Genomic DNA, 20,149 nt, shown 5'->3' with positions numbered 1-20,149 from the left:
AATGTTTAGTCCTGAACATTATTCAAACCAATAAATATGCAGATAGCAAGCAATGAGCAAAAGTAGAAAGCAAACATCAGTCGCTGTGAACAATGCTATATGATACATAGGAGAGTTGAGAGTTAACGCTAAGAGTCACATTAGGGAGAAAACAATTTTTTTCTCCTTTCCTTTCTTTTTGTTGTATCTATAATATGAGAAGACGGAGGTCTGCTGAACCTATTGTGATCACTGTTCCACAGTATATGTAAATCATACCATCATGCTCTACACCTTAAACTTATGGAGTGACATATGTCAATTTCTCAGTAAAACTGGAAAAAAAGATTATTGGGTTGGCCAAAAAGTTCATTCAAGTTTTTCCATTACATCTTATGGGCAAACCTGAACGACTTTTTGGCCAACCCAATCCACATAACATCAGTTTTACTAAGCAAAAATGGTGCTCACAAGAAACAAACTGGTTTAAAAAGTCTAAGTTTTTAAATATTATCTTTGCAAACAACTGCATGAAAACTAATACTCTTTAATTTCAGATAAAATTTATCAAAATGTAAACTCAAGTTCATCTTTTCTTGAAATGAACAGAATTTCTGCTGTAAAAATAACAAGGACCAGCTTTTGAGGCCTTTATATAAATTACCTCATGTAATCCTCACAACCCCATTCAGTTAAGTTCAGTCGCTCAGTCGTGTCCAACTCTTTGCGATTCCGTGAATTGCAGCACGCCAGGCCTCCCTGTCCATCACCAACTCCCGGAGTTCACCCAAACTCATGTCCATTGAGTCGGTGATGCCATCCAGCCATCTCATCCTCTGTCATCCCCTTTTCCTCCTGCCCCCAATCCCTCCCAGCATCAGAGTCTTTTCCAATGAGTCAACTCTTCACATGAGGTGGCCACAACCCCATAGGGATGCATTATTCTTCCTAGTCCACAGTGAGTAAATTGAGGCTTATGTGAAGGGAACCAACTCATCCACCATTATTCAGCTAAAAGATGACAGGGCTGGAAGTCAGATGTGGTTCTCTCTTGGACCCAAGCCCGTACCTCAGTCACCAGGAGGTCTGGCCCTGGCTATATGAAGGCAGTGAATTAACAATGATTTTCCCCACAAATCCAGAGTGAGCTCCACCTGAAGAAGGCAGGGAAGAGAATAAAACGCCAGCTTCCTCCATATCAGAGAGCTGGTGGGAAACGAGGGCTTCTGTGAGGATCACTAGATTATAAGAACGAAAATGAAAGGAGCAAGGCCATCTGGGAGAAAACACGGAGGAAACCAACCAGTCTGGTTTTGATTCATGTGAAAACTACTGCTGATGTTCCAGTTCCTTCCAGCTCTGGACTGGGTCCTGGAAACGGCCACGGACAGAACACGGCTCCTGCCTGCACGCGGCTGGGCTAAGGGAGGTCAAGAAAACAAGGGAATCAGCACTTACTAAATATGTCCTACACACCAGGCAGGCACTTTTAGGAGCTATATAGGTGTTGTCTCATTTAACACATAATCATATAGCTGAAGACTGCATGTGAACTAATTATCACATACATGCTGAAGTGGAAATTTGAACTAAATGCCAGGAAACTCTTAAGAAGAGCCTTTGGGGACTTCCCTGGTGGGCCAGCAGTGAGGACTCTGAGCTTCCACTACAGGGTCTGTGGGTTCAATCCCTGGTCAGAGTGCTGAAATCCCACATGCTGTGGGATGGCCGAAAACCAAACAAACATCAACAACAACGAAACCCAACAAACTGAGGATGTGTGGCGGGGGGCTTCCCTTGCGGCTGGGAGACCTGGGTTTGATCCCTGGGTTGGGAAGATCCCCTGGAGAAGGGAAAGGCTACCCACTCCAGTATTCTGGCCTGGAGAATTCCATGGACTGTATAGCCGATGGGGTCACAAAGAGTCGGACATGACTGAGTGACTTTCACTTTCACATGTGCTACAAGTTTTTTTTTTTTGTTTTGTTAAAAACAGCCTTTTAACCTACCCTGGAGGTCATGCAACCTGCTCAGAAGAATATGTCTGGGGCTTTAGGCTAACTCTTAAAGATGAGAGAGGAGTTTCTCAGGGCAGGAGGTCAGCAAAGTGACTCCATGTACACGGGCAAGCAATAAGGCTGAAACCTGGGTAGGAGAGTTGTGATACATGGGGCTGGCGAAGTGGGCAGGAATCAAGGAATTTGGATTTTATTCTTCTGGAAGTTATGGAGAGTTTAAACCCAGAGGAGTGGCCTAATTACACTAGAACTTTGGATATCTGATGACAGAGTAGCCAGAGGCTGCAACAAGAGATGGGAGAACCGGTCTGGAGTTTACTTCAAAAGTCCGGGGAAATGCTGCGGGAGACAGAGACCTGCGAAATCCTCCCGGGAAGAGACAAAGGGGGAGCATGGAGGCAGCGCTGAGGTAGTCAGGCCAGGGAACTGGCTGCCCTCAGGCTTGAGAGGAAATGCAAATACATTACAAGGCTCCCTAGGTGGCGCTAGTGGTAAAGAACCCGTCTGCCAACGCAGGAGACGTAAGAGACCGGTAAGATTCCTGGGTCGGGAAGATCCTCTGCAGGAGGGCATGGCAACCCACTCCAGTATTCTTGCCTGGAGAATCCCATGGACTGAGGAGCCTGGCAGGACCATAAACTGTAGGACCCCAACAGTTTGGAGGGGTGGTAACTCTGCTTGCTCCCAATTACCAGTGAAGGTTACATGTTTATAAATACTCATTTGGTGTAGGAAGAAAATGATCGGTATTAGATCATCAGCTCACTGAAGCAGCAGCCACAGTTGCAGAAAAGACTGCTCCCCATATTCGCACAGCTTCTCCAGTTTATGGGGTCTCCAAGAGTCAGCCACAACTGAAGTGACTCCACACATGCGCACGGATAGATGTATTATAACTCATTTTTGGTTGCGGCTACTTGGGTGCATTTGTTAGTCACTCAGTTGTGCCCGACTCTTTGTGATCCTGTAGACAAATGGCTACTTGATGATGCCATTTACTGAAGGGATATGGGAAAAAGAGTATATATTGGAAAAAAGAAAGTATTTCTATCTAGAATATGCTAAAGCAGAGGGGGCCTGGAGACCCCTAGGTAGGAATGCCAAATTGGCCCCTGGAGTCTGAGCTCAACTTCAGGAGGACAGAATGGGCCCTGAAAGCTGCAGGTGTGCGACAGTTACGCCATCAGGAGCGAGTAGGCAGCACACGGCAGAACCCTGGGGAGCATCCGTGTCTAAGTCTCTGCTAGAGGACGAAGAGCCGGCGAGGAAATCTGGAGAGAACTCAGGGTTTACTAAGTTTTAAACAGCCCCCAGATTACCCAGCCACGCCACCAAACTGCAAGAACCCTTCTGGCTCCTTTCTCTCCCATCCATGACAGACAAGCTCGGGCAGGAAGAACCTGCCGTATGGTTTTCTCCACTCCCTAGGCCAGGACAGAGGATGAGATGGCTGGATGGCATCACCGACTCGATGGACACGAGTTTCAGCAAACTCCAGGAGGTGGTAAACGACAGGGAAGCCTGGCGTGCTGCAGTCCACGGGGTTCGCAGAGTCAGACACAACTTAGCGACTGAACAACACCCAGTCCTGGAAACTAGCTGGACCTGAGTGACTGCAACCACTGGAGAAGCTGTGCGAATATGGGGAGCAGTCTTTCTGCAACTGTGGCTGCTGCTTCAATGAGCTGATGGTCTAATACCAATCATTTTCTTCCTACACCAAATGAGTATTTATAAACATGTAACCTTCACTGGTAATTGGGAGCAAGCAGAGTTACCACTCCTCCACCTGAAGGAGGTGAAGATGGAGATGAGTGGATTGTGGTGCCTACGTTCAAGGTGCGGTACTGAAGGAGCTAAATAAACAGGGAGGGCCTCTACTCTGGAAACAAAAACCCCTCTGAGTTACCACCACCCTAGGCCAGTAGCATTCAGTCACAGTGGAACAAAGAAACACAAGCCCAGCAGTGAACACATCCCAGGGGCCGGGAAAGACCTAATGCTACTTCCCTCTCTGCTAACATAAGCTTCCAGCTGGTGGGGGGCAGCCTGCTTCCGATCAAACAGTAGGTGTTATAGCACCAGGTGACAGCAGCCAGCCACCGAGGGACTGGAAAAGAACAACGGCTTCCTTCGCACACACTGGCTCTAGTGAGTTCTCAAGCTTTACAGCGAAGGAATAAATGTCATTTGGTGCTTAAAGGGCTATTTTTCACGACTCTGGTGCTGTCAAGGTGCCTGGGAGGAAAGCCAAAGGTGATGGACACGGAAATGCCACCTCGGCCCCTCTGGGCTTTGAACTTGGACAACTCAGTGACAGAGATATGAGAACTGTGGTTGGGATCTATAGTCTGTGTAAGAGAGAACTCAAAATAAAAAGCAGCAAAATACTGGGCTACCCTGGTGATCCAGGGATTAAGAATCTGCCTGCCAACTAGGGACGCGGGTTTGATCCCTGGTCTGAGGAGATCCCACGTGCGTGCTGCAGCTACTGAACCTGCAATTCAGAGCCTGCGCTCTGCAACAAGAGCAGCCACCCCAGTGAGAAGCCCGCACACTGGAACTACAGAGAAGACCGCACGCAGCAATGAAGACCCAGCGCGGCCAAAACTCAACAAACGGCAAAACGTGTGCACGCAGAGAAGACGGTTCTCGTACTCTAGACGGACGTGGTTAAAAGATCTGTGATATGAGACTGATTCCCAGTGTTGAAATAAACCATGTAGGGCCACAGATAACTCTCTGAAAATCTTGGCCTATAAAATCCAGATTCCCAAATGAACAGAAAGTGGCAGGATGGCTGGCCACCTCCCTGCCCCCGTTCGCTCCATCCGCTGGAGGAAGGGTGACTCTTGGGGCGAGAGAGTTGCTACAGCCTCTCCAATCTTCAGTCACCTCTCAGAGCTCCACCTTCTCCTGAGGGTGACAAATGGTAGTAACCTGGATAATAAACTTTTTTTTTTTTGGCAGGAAAAAAACCCAGTATTTGACAACCTGTGTTTTAGAAATCACTGGAGAATTACTGTCATGATGCAGCTAAGATGGAAGATGGGACCAGGAAGGAGTGGAAGCATCCTAAGGAGCATGCTGCCATCAGACCCTTCCTCCCCTGGGAACTGGCCTGCTAAATCCACAGGACAGAGATTCTAACCAAAGCTTACTGGTTCCCATCAACTGAAGATGTTGCTGCGAGTGACAATGATGTCAATAGGAGCATTCGAGTATTGTCGGGGACTTGATGCACACCGGCGCTGTCCCTGGTTCCCATCAACTGAAGATGTTGCTGCGAGTGACAATGATGTCGATAAGGAGCATTTGAGTATTGACGGGGACTTGATGCACACTGGCGCTGTCCCAAGAGCTTTACGTGTTTTGTCAGACAGTCCTCATCAGAACCCTGAAAAATGGATACAATGACTATCCCTACTTCACAGATAAGGAAACTGAAGCACACAGAATAAAGCAACTTGCCTATGGTGACCCAACTTATGGGTGCAGAGCTGAGACCTGACTCCGGCAGTCTGATTGCAGAGCCTGTGCTCTTAGCCTCTGTACTGTCGACCTGATGGACTATGCTAATTCATTCACTCACTCATTAATTCAGTCTATAAATATATGCAGGCACTTCCCTGGTGGTCCAGTGGTTACGAATCCATCTTGCAACACAGGGGACATGGGTTTGACCCCTGGTCGAGGAACTAACGTCCCACATGAGCAACTAAGCCTGTATGCTGCAACTACAGAGACTGTGCACGGCAATGAAAGATCCGGGCACTGCAACTAAGACCCAACACAGCCAAATAAATAAAATAAATATTTTTAAAACATTTTTAAAAATTACATGCAAAGCACTTACAATTCCCAGGCACTGTACTGAGTGTCAGAAATGTAAGAGAGTCAAGCGGACACAGCCGCCGCCTCACAGAGCTGATGCTGGACACAGGCAATAATCAGATAATTACACGAATGAGCATAAAACAGAAACTCTGACAATGGCTACAAAGGAGGGGTGCTCAGTGCTACGAACACATACAATCTGGGGACATGGACTGTTGGAAGATCGGGGATGACCCCCCCCCAAGGAAAGGAAAAGGGAACTGAAATCTGGAGGATGAGAAGGTAAAGGGAGGAAGCAAGCACACCCCAGGCAGAGGCTCTGGGAAAGGAGGGAACGGGGTAGACACAAGGACCTGAGAGTGGCAGAAACTCGGGGGAAAGGGCACTGCGGAAAGCGTGGCTACGGACAGCCAGGCCAGAGCCAGCAGACAGGTCATGGGAAGAATTCTGGCCGGGGTGCTAACAGCAAGGGGAAGCCCGAGAGAGGTTGGACAGAGGGTATGTGGAGATAAAATGTGCATTCTGGAAAGATCCTTTTGGCTCCCATACGGAAAACAGGCTGGAGGACGCAGAGCACATCCGGGACAACCAATGTGGGGCTCCAAGGAGATGGCGGGGTGGTGATGATGGTGGTGACAGCGGGGAGCTGAGAGGTATTCAGGAGGCAAAAACTCATGAACAATGGGCTGGACAGAGTCAGAGAAGGGGAGAAAAAGAACTCCAAAGAGCCCTGGCTCATGCACAGAGTTTACAGTCGCCTGGGGCTTCCCTGGTGGCTCAGATGGTAAAGCATCTGCCTGCAGTGCGGGAGACCTGGGTTTGGTCCCTGGGTTGGGAAGATCCCCTGGAAAAGGAAAAGGCTCCCTGCTCTAGGATTTCTAACTGGAGAATTCCACGGACAGAGAAGCCTCACAGGCTTCATGGGGTCCATGGGGTCGCAAAGAGTTGGACACGACTGAGCAACACACACATAGTCACTTAAATAGGGGACACTGGAAACACCAGGTGTGTGTGGAATAAAAGGAGTCCGATTTTGTTTTTGTTTTTTAAATAAGTCTACTGAAATACTTTAATTTTTAAAGAAAAAAATTTGGTGGGGGGGGGGCCATGCCACACAGCCTGTGGGATCTTAGTTCTCCAGCCAGGGAGGGAACCCACGGCCCTGCAGCGGAAGCCCTGCAGCGGAAGCCCAGCATCTTAACGCTGGACTGCCAGGGAAGTCCCAGGAGTCTGATTTTATACCTGGTGAGTCTGATGCTCCTCTGAGATATTCGACAGAAAATATTACGAAGGAAGTTGGAATTTCAGAAAAGAATGTCTGCATAGAGGTTAAAAGTTGGGACTTTATGACCACATGGGCAGCAAGTGAGGCCCTGGCATGGGCAAGGCTGCCCAGAGAAGCAGGGGTCTGAGAGGGCAAACGCCGAGAAACCCCAGCACTGAACCAAAGCGGTCCTGAGCTCAGGAGCAGAGGAGAAAACAGCGAACAGGAGGAGAATCCGCAGGGATCTGTATTGTGGATAGACACAAAGAGTATTTCAGGAAGAAACAGGAGAGCAAAATGCTGCTGGGAGGTCAAACACAATGAGGACGCAAACTCGTCCGTCAGGCAGACGCACATGGAGACCTTTTGTAGCCACAGCCAGAGCTGTTTGGATTGACTGATGAGACCGGAGGCCAGACTGCTGTGCTTTCAGGCAAGAGGGGTAGGGAGGAAATGGAGAGGGAGACTACAGACCGGTCTGTGGAGATGTTTGATAATAAGGAGAGACGAGAGAGAGAGAGAGAGAGAGAGAGAGAGAGAGAGAGAGAGAGAGAGAGAGAGGGAGGGAGAGAGAGAGAGAGAGAGAGAGAGACAATTTGTGAACAGGGAAGTGAGTTGTTCTTAAAAAACAAACTTTGTTTTTAATAACAAGAAAGTTGAGTTTAAAAGCTAATGGGTAGGGTTGGGGGTGGGGTTCGTCCCTGGTGACTCAGTGGTAAAGGATCCTCCTGCCAATGCAGAAGACGTGAGTTTGATCCCTGGTCCAGGAAGATCTCCCATCCCTGGGGACAGTGAATCCCAGGCACCACAGCCACTAAAGCCCGAGTGCCAAGAGTCGTGCTCCACAACAAGAGAAGCCACTGCTGCGAAAAGCCCGAGCACAGCAATTAGAGAGAAGCCCCCGCTCGCTGCAATCGGAGGAAGGCCGAGTGCAGCAACAGGGACCCAGCATAGCCACAAATAAATGAAAGTAAAATTTTTAAAAAGCTAGTGGGAAGGAGCCAGGCGTAGGGAGAGATTATTATGGAATAAGACAAAGGGGAAGTAACTGGAACATAATGTACTCATCAGTTCCTAGCTAGTTCCTTTCCGAACCACAGATACACTGTTTGATGTGGCCAAGATAAGATGATCACCTTCTAGAATAGGAACTCCCGGGTGGTCCAGTGGCTAAGACTGCATGCTTCCAATGCAGGAGGCCCGGGCTGGATCCCCGGTCAGGGAATTAGACCCCACATGTCACAACTAAGAGTCCACAAGGCACAACTAAGACCCGGCGCAGCCAAATAAATATTTATTTTTTTTAAGTCATAATTTTTAAGTCATTTCTAAAAAACATAAAATAGTAATATGGATATGGAGAGTTCCCTGGTGGTCCAGTGGTGCTGTGGCCCAGGTTCAGTCAGAGAAGATCCTACAAGCTGAGCAGCACAGCTAAAAAAAGGTTCTAAAAGAAATACAATAGTGATACAATAATCCTAATAAGGCCAGCTTTTGCGGCAGATACCTCCTGTAGGGAGCATATAAATGATTTCAACCTGCTACACACTCTATTGGGTCTTCTCAGCGCCTGATTTAAAATGCAGGGCAATCTGGGTGCTCCTACGGGTATTCATGCTACAGAACTGGTGTAAAAGTGGGATCGAGGGGACCTTCAAAAATTCATAATTGTAATGGAGGTGCCATGAAAAAATCTGGGGCCAAAGAGTGCTCTTGGAATCTGCATTCAGTACGACTTGACCAAGCTTTTAAGAAAACATTCATATACTGAACAAAAGAGAACTGAACTACCTATACAACGACATAATAGGAAGAGACAGGCTTGTTTTTAAGAGATTCCAAGGTTTGTGACCCAAACAAACACTCCTATCGTCAGTTTCCTTTGACAAAACCACCTTCAGTGAATTATACTATATGAATAAAGAGTAAGCAACTAGCATGTCAGAACTCGAGGACTCTTGTTCTGCTAAGTAGGAAGAAAGATTTAGATATATACACATATGTATGTGTATTTAACGATGATATTTAAATATTTATACATATTTAAGTTTATAATAACTTACTAGCACAAATTCAGAAGAGAATGGCTACCTCATTGTTTAGGGGCTAAGTCTTGCGACTCCTTTGTGAACCCATGGACTGTAGCCCACCAGGTTCCTCTGTCCATGGGATTTCCCAGGCAAGAATACTGCAGTGGGTTGCCACTGCCTTCTCCAGGGGATCTTCCAGACCCAGGAATTGAACCCAAGTCTCCTGAATTAGTAGGCGGATTCTTTACCAGTGAGCCACTAGGGAAGCCCGAATGGCCACTTAACAGTCTATAAAAGGAACTCCTCACACCAGAAAGTCCAAGGTCATAGAATGATGAAAAAACTCAGAAAAGATGGTCTTTTGTGGTAGAAACCATCGGAGAAGGAGGGAATCATAGGCTAAGCTAGTGTAATCGTAAGCTATGTGAGAGTTTCAAAGGAAGCCCAGGAGATTACAGATCTCCATGTCTCTGAACACAGGACCTCTTGAAACTTTCTTCAAACCTAGCCTCCACTGAGCTCATGAGCAGGATATTACTCATGCGTGGTATGCACGGTGTCACACTGGCAATCCTGTGCATGCATGTTAAGTCATGTCTGATCCGTTGTGACCATATGGCCTACAGTCTGCCAGGCTCCTCTGTCCACGGGATTCTCTAGTCAAGAATACTGGAGTGGGTTGCCATGCCCTCCTCCAGGGCATCTTCACAACCCAGGGATCGAACCCAGGTCTCTTATGTCTCCTGCATTGGCAGATGGGTTCTTTACCACTAGCACCACCTGGGAAGTTCTTAGAAGGCAGTGAAATTCCAAAAGTGACATCAATTCTTCTGTAAGTACAAACCCTGAAATGCGCCATGATGGTTGACAGGCTGGAGCCAGTTGGCTGTAGCACTGTGGTGTCTGAGCTGATCAAGGTGAAGGTTTTCTGATGACTTTCCCACCAGAAGGAGTGGCCTGACTGTACACTAAGTTTGGGTACAGCTGAAGGGCTTTATACACGGGTTACTTGTCATCACTGCAGAACGTGACCTCACCCTTTGGGTTCAGCCCCTGCAGGCTTATTATAACCTGTAGTGATAAACAACTCATCCACGACACCTTGTTACATTAAACACTCAAATTCTTTAAAAAGAATTATTTTAGCAATGACTAAATTCATGGAACAACACAAGCTTCCAATTCATTGGTGATCACCCTAGGGCAATTCGCTGCAATCATGCTGTCCTAGTTGTGTGAAGAAATTGGTTTGGTATGGTTAGAAGAAAATTTGTCTGGGGGTCGAGAAGGTCCTAGTTCGGTCACCACTACCTTGACATGTGACCAATATATATCACTTAATCTAGGGGAAGGGCTCCCCTGGTGGCTCAGTGGTGAAGAATCTGCCTGCCAATGTAGAAGACTAAGAGACCCGGCTTCGATCCCTGTGTCGGGAAGATCCCCTGGAGCAGGAAATGGCAACCTGCTCCAGTATTCTTGCCTGGAAAATCCCGTAGACAGAGGAGCCTGGTGAGGCTACAGTTCATGGGGTCACAAAGAGTCAGACAGAACTTAGCAACTAAACAACTAAAAATCTAGGGGAAGATGGCATTAGATAGAAGTATTAAGGTCCCTTTCAATGTAATCTTTTCTGTCCCCCACAGGGATTCTGAACTGTCCTCTTTTAATATCTTTCAGTTCAGTCACTCAGTCACGTCCAACTCTTTGTGACTCCAAGGAATGCAGCATGCCAGGCTTCCTTGTCCATCACCAACTCACAGAGTTTACTCAAACTCATGTCCATTGCGTCAGTGATGCCATCCAGCCATCTCATCCTCTGTTGTCCCCTTCTCCTCCCTCCTTCAATCTTTCCCAGCATCAGGGTCTTTTCCAATGAGTCAGTTCTTCACATCAGGTGGCCAAAGTATTGGAGCTTCAGCATCAGTCCTTCCAATGAATATTCAGGACTGACTTCCTTTAGGATTGACTGGTTTGATCTTCTTGCAGTCCAAGGGAGTCTCAAGAGTCTTCTCCAACACCACAGTTCAAAGCATCAATTCTTCAGTGCTCAGCTTTCTTTAGACTCTAACTTTCAAATCCATACATGACTACTGGAAAAACCATAGCCTTGACTAGACAGACCTTTGTTGGCAAAGTAATGTCTCTGCTTTTTAATATGCTGTCTAGGTTGGTCATAGCTTTTCTTCCAAGGAGGAAGTGTATTTTAATTTCATGGCTGCAATCATCATCGGCAGTGATTTTGGAGCCCCCCAAAATAAAGTCAGCCACTGTTTCCACTGTTTCCCCATCTATTTGCCATGAAGTGATGGGACTGGATGCCATGATCTTAGTTTTCTGAATGTTGAGTTTTAAGCCAACTTTTTCACTCTCCTCTTTCACTTTCATCAAGAGGCTCTTTAGTTCTTTTTCACTTTCTGCCATAAGGGTGGTATCCTCTGCATATATGCGATTATTGATATTCTTCCTGGCAATCTTGATTCCAGCTTGTGCTTCATCCAGGCTGGCATTTCTCATGATGTACTCTGCATATAAGTTCAATAAGCCTTGATGTACTCCTTTCCCAATTTGGAATCAGTCCATTGTTCCATGTCCGGTTCTATCTATTGCTTCTTGACCTGCATACACATTTCTCAGGAGGCAGGTAAAGTGGTCTGGTATTCCCATCTCTTTAAGAATTTTCCTTGGTTTGTTGTGATCCACACAGTCAAAGCCTTTGCTGTAGTCAATAAAGCAGAAGTAGATGTTTTTCTGGAACTCTCTTGCTTTTTGATGACCCAATGAATGTTGGCAATTTGATCTCTGGTTCCTCTGCCTTTTCTAAATCCAGCTTGAACATTAATATCTTTAGATACCTCCAAAGGCATCATTTTTCATATTCACAAAATTGCTTCCTAAGCAACTGTCAGGACACAGTAAATAACATTAGGACATCACAGTGTTAGGACACTGTAAATAACATTATCGCTAGGTATACTGAGTTGAATACTGTCCTCTCAAAATCCATATCCACCTGGAACCTCAGAATATGACATTATTTGGAACTAAGGTCTCTGCAGATATAATTAGTTAAAAGGAGATAATACTGGATGAGGGTGAGCCCTCCATCCAGTGACTTATAAGAAGGTCATGTGAAGACACAGAGAGTAAGGTGATGTGCAGATGTGAGCAGGGCGACTTCCCTGGCAGTCCAGTGGTTAAGACTCTGAGCTCCCAATGCAGGGGGCAAGGGGCTGACCCCTGGTATAGGAACTAAGATCCCACATCCTGCACTGTATGACCAAAACATAAAAAATAATAATTTTAAAAAATAACTCTTTATTAAAAAAATAAAAAAGATGTGGGCAAGGACTGGAGTGACCCATCTACCAGGCAAGGAACTCCAAGGATTCCAGCAGTCCCACAAACTTTCAGGAACACATAATATTTCTATTTAGGTTTTTTAGTTGTTTGCTTCATGTATCTGTCTTACTAATTTCAGGAAGCAGAGTATGGACATCATATTCTTCTATACGCTTAAGCCTGTCATTTAAACATAAGGTGCACTCATTGCGTCAACTGTTGAGAGTAATTTTATCCTTCTCGTTAAGTGCCCAACTTTGGCTGTAGCATCCTGAGTGGCAGGAACTGCAATGCCTTCCCTCTTTCCTTCAATAGACCTTTCACAAAGTTTCCATGCCCAGGAAACAACACGGAAACACGTGGCCTCTGCCTTCAGGCAGATGACAGTCAGGTGAAGGAAACATACCCGTAACCAAATGAAGCAACAGGCAGGATGGAAAGCCTTGAACAGAGGCAGGAAGGGCTCCTGACCAGCAGTGTGGGGTGAGGACAAAGCCCAGGCTCCAAGGCTCAGAGTTCCTAGCTCCACTAGGAGGTATTTCCTGGCTATAGGAGCCGGGGAAGCATGTGAACTCTCTAGGCCTTAGTCTTATCCGAAAAATGTGAGTAACACCACCCACATCATAGAATTACTTTGAAGCTGTAATGAGGGAATGTATGTAAGGCAGAGTGCCTGATGGGGCTTCCCCAAGGGCTCAGCAGGTAAACAGTCTGCCTGCTGTGCAGGCAGTGAGGTTCGATTCCCGGGTTGGAAAGATCCCCTGAAGGAGGAAATGGTAATCCACTCCAGAATTTTTGCCTGGAAAATCCCACAGACAGAGGAGACTGGCGGGTTACAGTCCAAAGGGTCTCAAAGAGTCAGACACGACTGAACATGTGCATGCAGAGTGCCTGGTACACAGTAATGCTCAATAAAGGTTCATTCTCTTTCCTTTTTCATTCCCTTGGATAAATGATACGAACTCGAAGACCATAATAACCACCAGAACTACCAAAACGGTAGCATCAAATCCATACATGGTCAATATCATTTATTTTTATACAATAACCCTTATTCTGAATGCTCACCACTATACAGAGCAATCCTTTCCTCTGATCACAATCAAACTTCCTGTAACACATACATGAAATTCATCTTCAAAGAACAGAGATTTTATAAACTTGGGGCCTTGTTCAAAAACTTTCCAGTGACTATCTATTTATCTTGGCAAGATTTTAATAAAACTTTTGGCTCCCTATCAGCTTTGGGTTTTTTGTTTGTTTTTTTTTTTAAGTTTTTTCTGTTGTTGGTTTATTTATTTATTTGGCTGCACTGGGTCTTCCTTGCTGGGCATCCATCTTCTCATTGTGGTGGCCTCTCTTGGTTTAGAGCACAGACTCAAGGGTGCACAGGCTTAGTTGCCCTGAGGCATGTGGCATCTTCCCAGATCAGGAATCGAACCCATTTCCCCGGCATTGGCAGGCAGATTCCTAACCACTGGAGGACCACGGAACTCCCTCCCTAACAGTTTGGATGAAGAAGGAAAAATATAAAGATGACGTGAGTTTCACCCACCCACCCCACCCCATGCCATTCATTGTGCCTAAAACACCTTTTCCTTCCTATCTCTATCAGTCTCCATGGCGCTGCCCCAGACCGCTCTCCACTACTTTCTTCTGACCTCACCGGCTGCCACCGTCACGTTTACCAGTGTAGTGCTACTCCTGCTGTGGTTTTTTTTTTTTTTACTTTGTGTTATTAATATTTATTTCATAACTTCACTTTTCATTCTGCCCCAAGCCAAACAAGCTCTTTGACATCAGGAGCCACATGTTAGAGCTGAGCAGAACGGTTTGCACACAGCTGATATTTACATATTTGTTGGCTGACTAGAATACACAAGGCATTATGACAGAAAAAAATTTTAAGTCCTACTTCATCAGCAATAGCAGTTAGCACAATCTGACTGACTTCTTTCAACATTAAAACAGAAGGCGTTTCTGAAAACTCAAATGCACGATGAATTAAATTATTGGCAGAACTTCTTCCCCTGTAGAAGTTAGTTCCATTGTGAAAATCATTTTGAATAGCAAGAGAACTGTACAAATAAACTATCTCAGAATTTAAGCAGGTACTTATTACAACCAACTATATTAATATATACTATATATACTTAGTCAACAACTTACTTAACCAATTATTCACTGAGTCCCTAGTTTGTACTACAAAGAACCATATGAGCTAAGATCCAATGGGAGAGGAGATGGATTAAAGACTGGCCAGTTCCTTAGTGAACACTTTAATGGAAGAGACGAACTTGAAAACTTTTCACAAAACAGGTTAAATAAGCAGTATGATATAACTAACCTACCGAGTATTGTGTGTGATAAATTTTAATTGGGAGGCCTCAGGAACCACTAGTCCAAGAAAAAAGGGAGAAAAGAAAGAGAGAAAGGATGACATTTGAACAAGACCTTGACAGAGAGAGAACTGGGACTGTAGACCCAGACGGTGGAAGGAGGCTCTGGGCTACATGGCCAGAAAGAACAAAAGCTATGGACATGAAAATGAACCCACCTTCAGTTTTGCTTCCCTCAGTAGGTGACCTAACGTGCTACTTCACGAGAAAAATAAAAGGTCATTCCTCTCTTATATCTCAAAGCAGCCTCTGTCTTTCCCTAGCTTAAAAATTAAAAGTCTCCCCACTCCTTCCCAAACCTGAATTCTCCGTGTTGTTCTGGGCCCCCTAGGCGCTCGTCTGCTACACATCTTGCTCTGGCACTCACCTTCTCTCTTACCCTCTCCTTCTGTGGCCAGACTTTTGAAAGAATGGTCTCTCTTCTTGTTACCTCTATTTCATTTTTTTTTTAATTTTATTTATTTATTTGGCTGCTCTGGGTCTTAGTTGTAGCATGTGGGATCTAGCTCCCCGACCAGGGATTGAACCTGGGCCCCCTGCACTGGGAGCTCAGAGTCTTAGCCACTGGACCACCAGGGACGTCCCTATTTCGTTTTTTTAAAGATTGTGTTTAGTTTTGGCTGTGCTCGGTCCGTGCTGTCGCTCAGGCTTTTCTCTGGCTGCGGCGAGTGGGAGCTACTCTCCAGACGCACCATGCGGGCTCCTCACCGCGGCGGCCTCTCTTGCTGCGGAGCGCAGGCTCTAGGGCAGGGAGCTTCAGTGGCTGCGGACCCTGGCTCTAGAGCGCGGGCTCAATAGTTGTGGCTCGGAGGCTTAGCTGCCCCGCAGCATGTGGGATTTTCCCGGATCAGGGATCGAACCTGTGTCTCCTCCTATATTAGCAGGCAGATTCTTTACCACTGAGCCACCAGGGAAGCCCTCTACTTCATTTTTAATACACTGCTCAGTTGCACAAGGTTAACTGCCTCCTCAATCTCTTATATGCAGCAAAATAAAGTAAAATAACGATTTACTTTCTGTGTCTTAAAGTTAAGTGAACCACTAGTATTTCTTCTAAAATATATTTGGTATATTTAGGATACAGAGAATTTATGGTCTCTGAAAAGAATTTCTCATGTCCAGCAAGTAAACTATTCAATAGGTGAGATTCTGTAAGCTTTTTTAGTAAAGAACCTTGTACTGTAGTGATCAATGAGAATTCTGAACGGTAGACACCCCGTTCTCTCGCTATATTGTTCCCTAATACAGAACTCTTTACAATTCTTCACATGAAAACAGGCAGGGTATACAGGTCATCTTCTTCAGCAATACACAAGAGAGAATTTTAAGGAAATTATTTCATTCAAGCCAGAGTCTTAATCTTTTTTAGAAGACTGAGTAAGATGAGATTTGGTATCTGGACACCAGGCTGACACACCTAGAGAACCATTTTAGTGCAGTTCCTCACTATGATCCAGTTTTCTGGCAATTTCATTTATAAAGGAATAATGATACAATAAATAGCCAGAACTCTCCAGAACTTACTTTGCTCACCTGTCTTGCCTTCAAAGCCAAATTTATCAGCACCCACCAATCCCCAATACTGATTTCACAAAATGCAGAGAATCTCTTCTACGCTATACACGCAGAGAAGGCTTTTCACACAGAGAGTGTCACACAGACTACTGCATGAATTGCTGGCGATAAATGGATCTCAGCTCATCTTTTCAGATTTTCTCTTGTGATGAAACTTCAGCTCACTGAACAATCCAATTATCTCTCCTTGCCTTTTAAAAGTAAATTTATACTGCACACACTACACTTGTTAAAAATGGCTCTCCTTAAGACAGACAACAGTCTCTATCATGACCTTCAATTCCAACCTAAGGAACAGGGTTTACAGACCTCCCAAATGCATTAGATCTTATAGGACTTCTGTAAATATTTGGCAAAGGACTGATTGTTACATGTAACAATATCATTAAAATATTGTTAAATTTACATAACAACCACCCAACAAATGTTTTCACTAAAGATCAAATAGCAAATGTCAGGCTCGCCTCTTCAGACCCCGAAGCGGGGCTGGGTCAAGACCAGAAAGGAAGACCCACATTCCATGTATCTAAATTTGTTAAAATTTTAAGTCAATTTAAACTATTAGATATGGCCTCTTCCTCTAATCTAGACAAACATACCTTCAGCCACTTGGAGGCACAGGTATAAAGTCAGAATTTTTAGGCCCTCTGAAGTTCCCTGTCACAGTGTGGCGACAGGAGAGGGCCAACCCATGCCCTTTTCCACTCCCAGTTCCGACACCTTGAGGGGCCTTGCCCACCCATGCGGGCATCCTACCCACCTCAAACCACTGCCCCTGAACCACCCTTCAGGCTAAGGGCACACAGTTTTATCCTCCTCAGGACAGATCCAGGGAAAAGGCCCATGGAGGCCCTAGAAGCAGGCCCTAAGCTCTTTGGGGGCAGGAAGTTTCCAGAGTTAAGTACCCAGAGCATGGGAGTGAGTGGAGTGAGGGCTGAGGCTGCACACAGCCTCTGGCCCCTCAGATCCTTCATCCTGTGCGGAGGCGTGCCAGAGAGGGGTCCTCTAATTCCCAGGTCCCAGAGCAGGGCCTCTCTTGCCCATGAGTAAAGACAATACTGGAGAATTTACCAGATCGGCCATCTTACTAGTTAATATACTAGTTGAAAATAAATATGTAAAACGATGATTAAGTCGTAAAACCTAAAATTCCAATCTCTGATCACTTCAGTTCCCTCAAGATCTCTAACCAATGGGTCTAATGTTTATCTGGATCTACTCAACAGACTAAATCCAGGTCCTGTGCTTTCTTAACAAATTTGTACAAATGGATAGAATTCTATTCACATGTTCAAGGGCAGTAAAGAAGACCCCAAGGAGCAGGAGGAAGAAGGAGGTCAACATCAAGTATCAAAGTTGAGATCAGACACCCAGGTCTAGGAGAGCGTTTTCCTCGTGTCCCGTCACTTACGTGGAGCCACATGTGGCGCCATGCTTAACCATCTCATCAAAGCCGCCAGTATCACAGCTTGCTCTTGCCAACCCCCAGAACCAGGTAGTTCACCCCATGGCCTTGTAATGCCCCTACTCTAACCACCATGAAGGTGGACATGTATATCAAGCCGAATCTCATTGGCATTTGACACTGATGACACCTCTCCCTGCGACTTACCAGTATTTGCTGCAGTGCAATTTCCACTTAACTTGGCAAGAAAATTAATTTGCTAATTTGAAAAAAAAAAAAAACACTAATAAATAATTTTCATCACAATACACATATACATACTCCACAGGAGGGGGAAGTATTTCAACTGGAAATCTTATTTATGGGTACTTACTGAGATTGTACCATTGTCTAGACCTATGGACAGTCTTCTTGTTTCCGGGTTAAAAGACATGCATGAACATGGAGCTGAAAGAAATGAACATGTTGATGAAATTAACAAAACGATGATGCTCGTGGATTCAGGAGTGACTGACTAGCTCAAAGTGTGCGGCTACTTTTCTCCCCCCACTATTTCCTGACAAACAGTTCATGGAACTCCCGCTCACAGAAAATAAGAACAGTAATTTGACAACCAACCCCGAGTTTTTCAGTTATCCTTCTAATGACTGTAACAAGTAAGACACAAACTGGACAGGTTCCAGGCGGCGTGGTCTTGCCTGTTCTGTCAATACCAGTCTAAATTTGCTCGAGTAGATTAACAACATTGTGCTGGGTAAGCCTTCTGTCACCAATCTCTCTCTTCCATGAAAACCCCATCTTTAATGGAAATAATCCATTTTTGCTGAACTAAGGACACAAACGAAAGACCTTACTTCCGGCCCCCTCCTTGCCCTGCACACAAAAGAACAGAAATCTATTGTTTTAAATTCAGAACTGATTGGTGGCATGTGGACTAACAGAAGTCTTTTAATGCCAGCATTCAAAGCAGATGCAGGAGGCTGCCGATTCGGAAAAGGCTCGCGGGCTTTGTCTCAAGCCTCCAAGCAGCTCAACACAGGGCCAGGCTCCAGAGAAAAGAAGTCAGATGAGTCACTTCACCCAGACCTGGACAGGGCCTCCCTGCCGGGCGGGACTGACCCCCTCGCTACCACCACGCTTGAGTGAAGGGAGCAGGCTTGGAAACCCCAAATTGCCAGGTCAGTTTCCAGTTCCCAGCCTCTTTCTCTATGCTTACTGGTAAGAATGGGGGTCTTTTGACAACTTTATTTCATATCGAAATGGTGTTCTACAAAGCTCAACATAACTTATACTCATTTTTCTTTTCTTTATTTATTTTGGCTATACCACATGGCATATGGGATCTTAGTCCTCGAATCAGGGACCAAACCCGCTTCCCCTCCACTGGAAGCTAAGAGTCTTAACCACTGGGCTGCCACAGAAGTCAACATAATTTTTCACAGTAGCCCTACAGGTCTTGAATTGCCCATCATCAAAATCATAATCAACATCAAATATTTTTATTCATATTTTAAAATTACGATTAAATGTCTTAACCAAGGTCACACAGGGTAAAAAAAAAAGCTGAAGGAGGTTCAAAGGCAGATTTCAAACACACAGTCCTATTTTCAAATACCTTTAAACTATTAAAAAAACAAAAACACTTCAAGTCCTACTGACAGAACCACTTCATAAACACTTGGTAACATCTTTTTGATTCTCTATACAAGGGCCAGGACCAACAACAACAAAATGCTCTGAACTGCAAAAACTACTTACTTTTTTCTAATTTTGAAACATCATATATTTAATAAATAGAAATATATACCCCCCCACCAAACTTTCACCAATATAGCAGAATATCTTCTTTTTGTTTAGCCACAAATTTAAACCAGATTCCCAAAAGAACACTGCTGGGAAAAAACAATCAAACAATATTTAATGTACTGTCCTAAGAAAGCCAGTCTTACTCATCTTTGGCCCATAAACTCTGTTACCGAAATCTCCACACACATGCTAAGATGCCAGGTCTCATAATCCCATAACATGTGTGCAGGATTAAAATTTAATGATTCCATGGAAAACTATCATGTTAGCTGAAAAAAGCAAAAGAAAAAATTATACTGATTATAGTACTACATAAAGGACACATACATAAAAATACACATGGAAAAACTCAACACAGTTCTCATGTTTGAGCGACATAAGTATTTTTATAACACGGTCTTTGCTTATTATTTTGCTATTCTTGTTAAAATTTTTACATATCTAACAATTTATTATGATATAAGTATGCATATATGAAGCAAAATTGGACTGCAGTC

At 44.9% G+C, this 20,149-nt stretch overlaps 1 protein-coding gene across 2 annotated transcripts in view; it reads right to left on the bottom strand.

The window, feature by feature from the left end:
* Nucleotides 1-20,149, bottom strand: part of WDFY2 (WD repeat and FYVE domain containing 2) — a 178,555-nt gene that overhangs the window by 72,163 nt on the left and 86,243 nt on the right. For both annotated transcript variants that reach the window (XM_052650136.1, XM_052650138.1), the window contains exon 3: nt 18,220-18,293. In XM_052650136.1, the coding sequence (XP_052506096.1) occupies nt 18,220-18,293 (74 nt within the window). The remainder of the gene's footprint in view (nt 1-18,219; nt 18,294-20,149) is intronic.

This window comes from Budorcas taxicolor, chromosome 12 (assembly GCF_023091745.1).
Source record: "Budorcas taxicolor isolate Tak-1 chromosome 12, Takin1.1, whole genome shotgun sequence".
Lineage (NCBI taxonomy): Eukaryota > Metazoa > Chordata > Mammalia > Artiodactyla > Bovidae > Budorcas > Budorcas taxicolor.
Note: the sequence above shows the minus strand (reverse complement) of the source record. Positions and strands in the feature narration are given on the sequence as shown.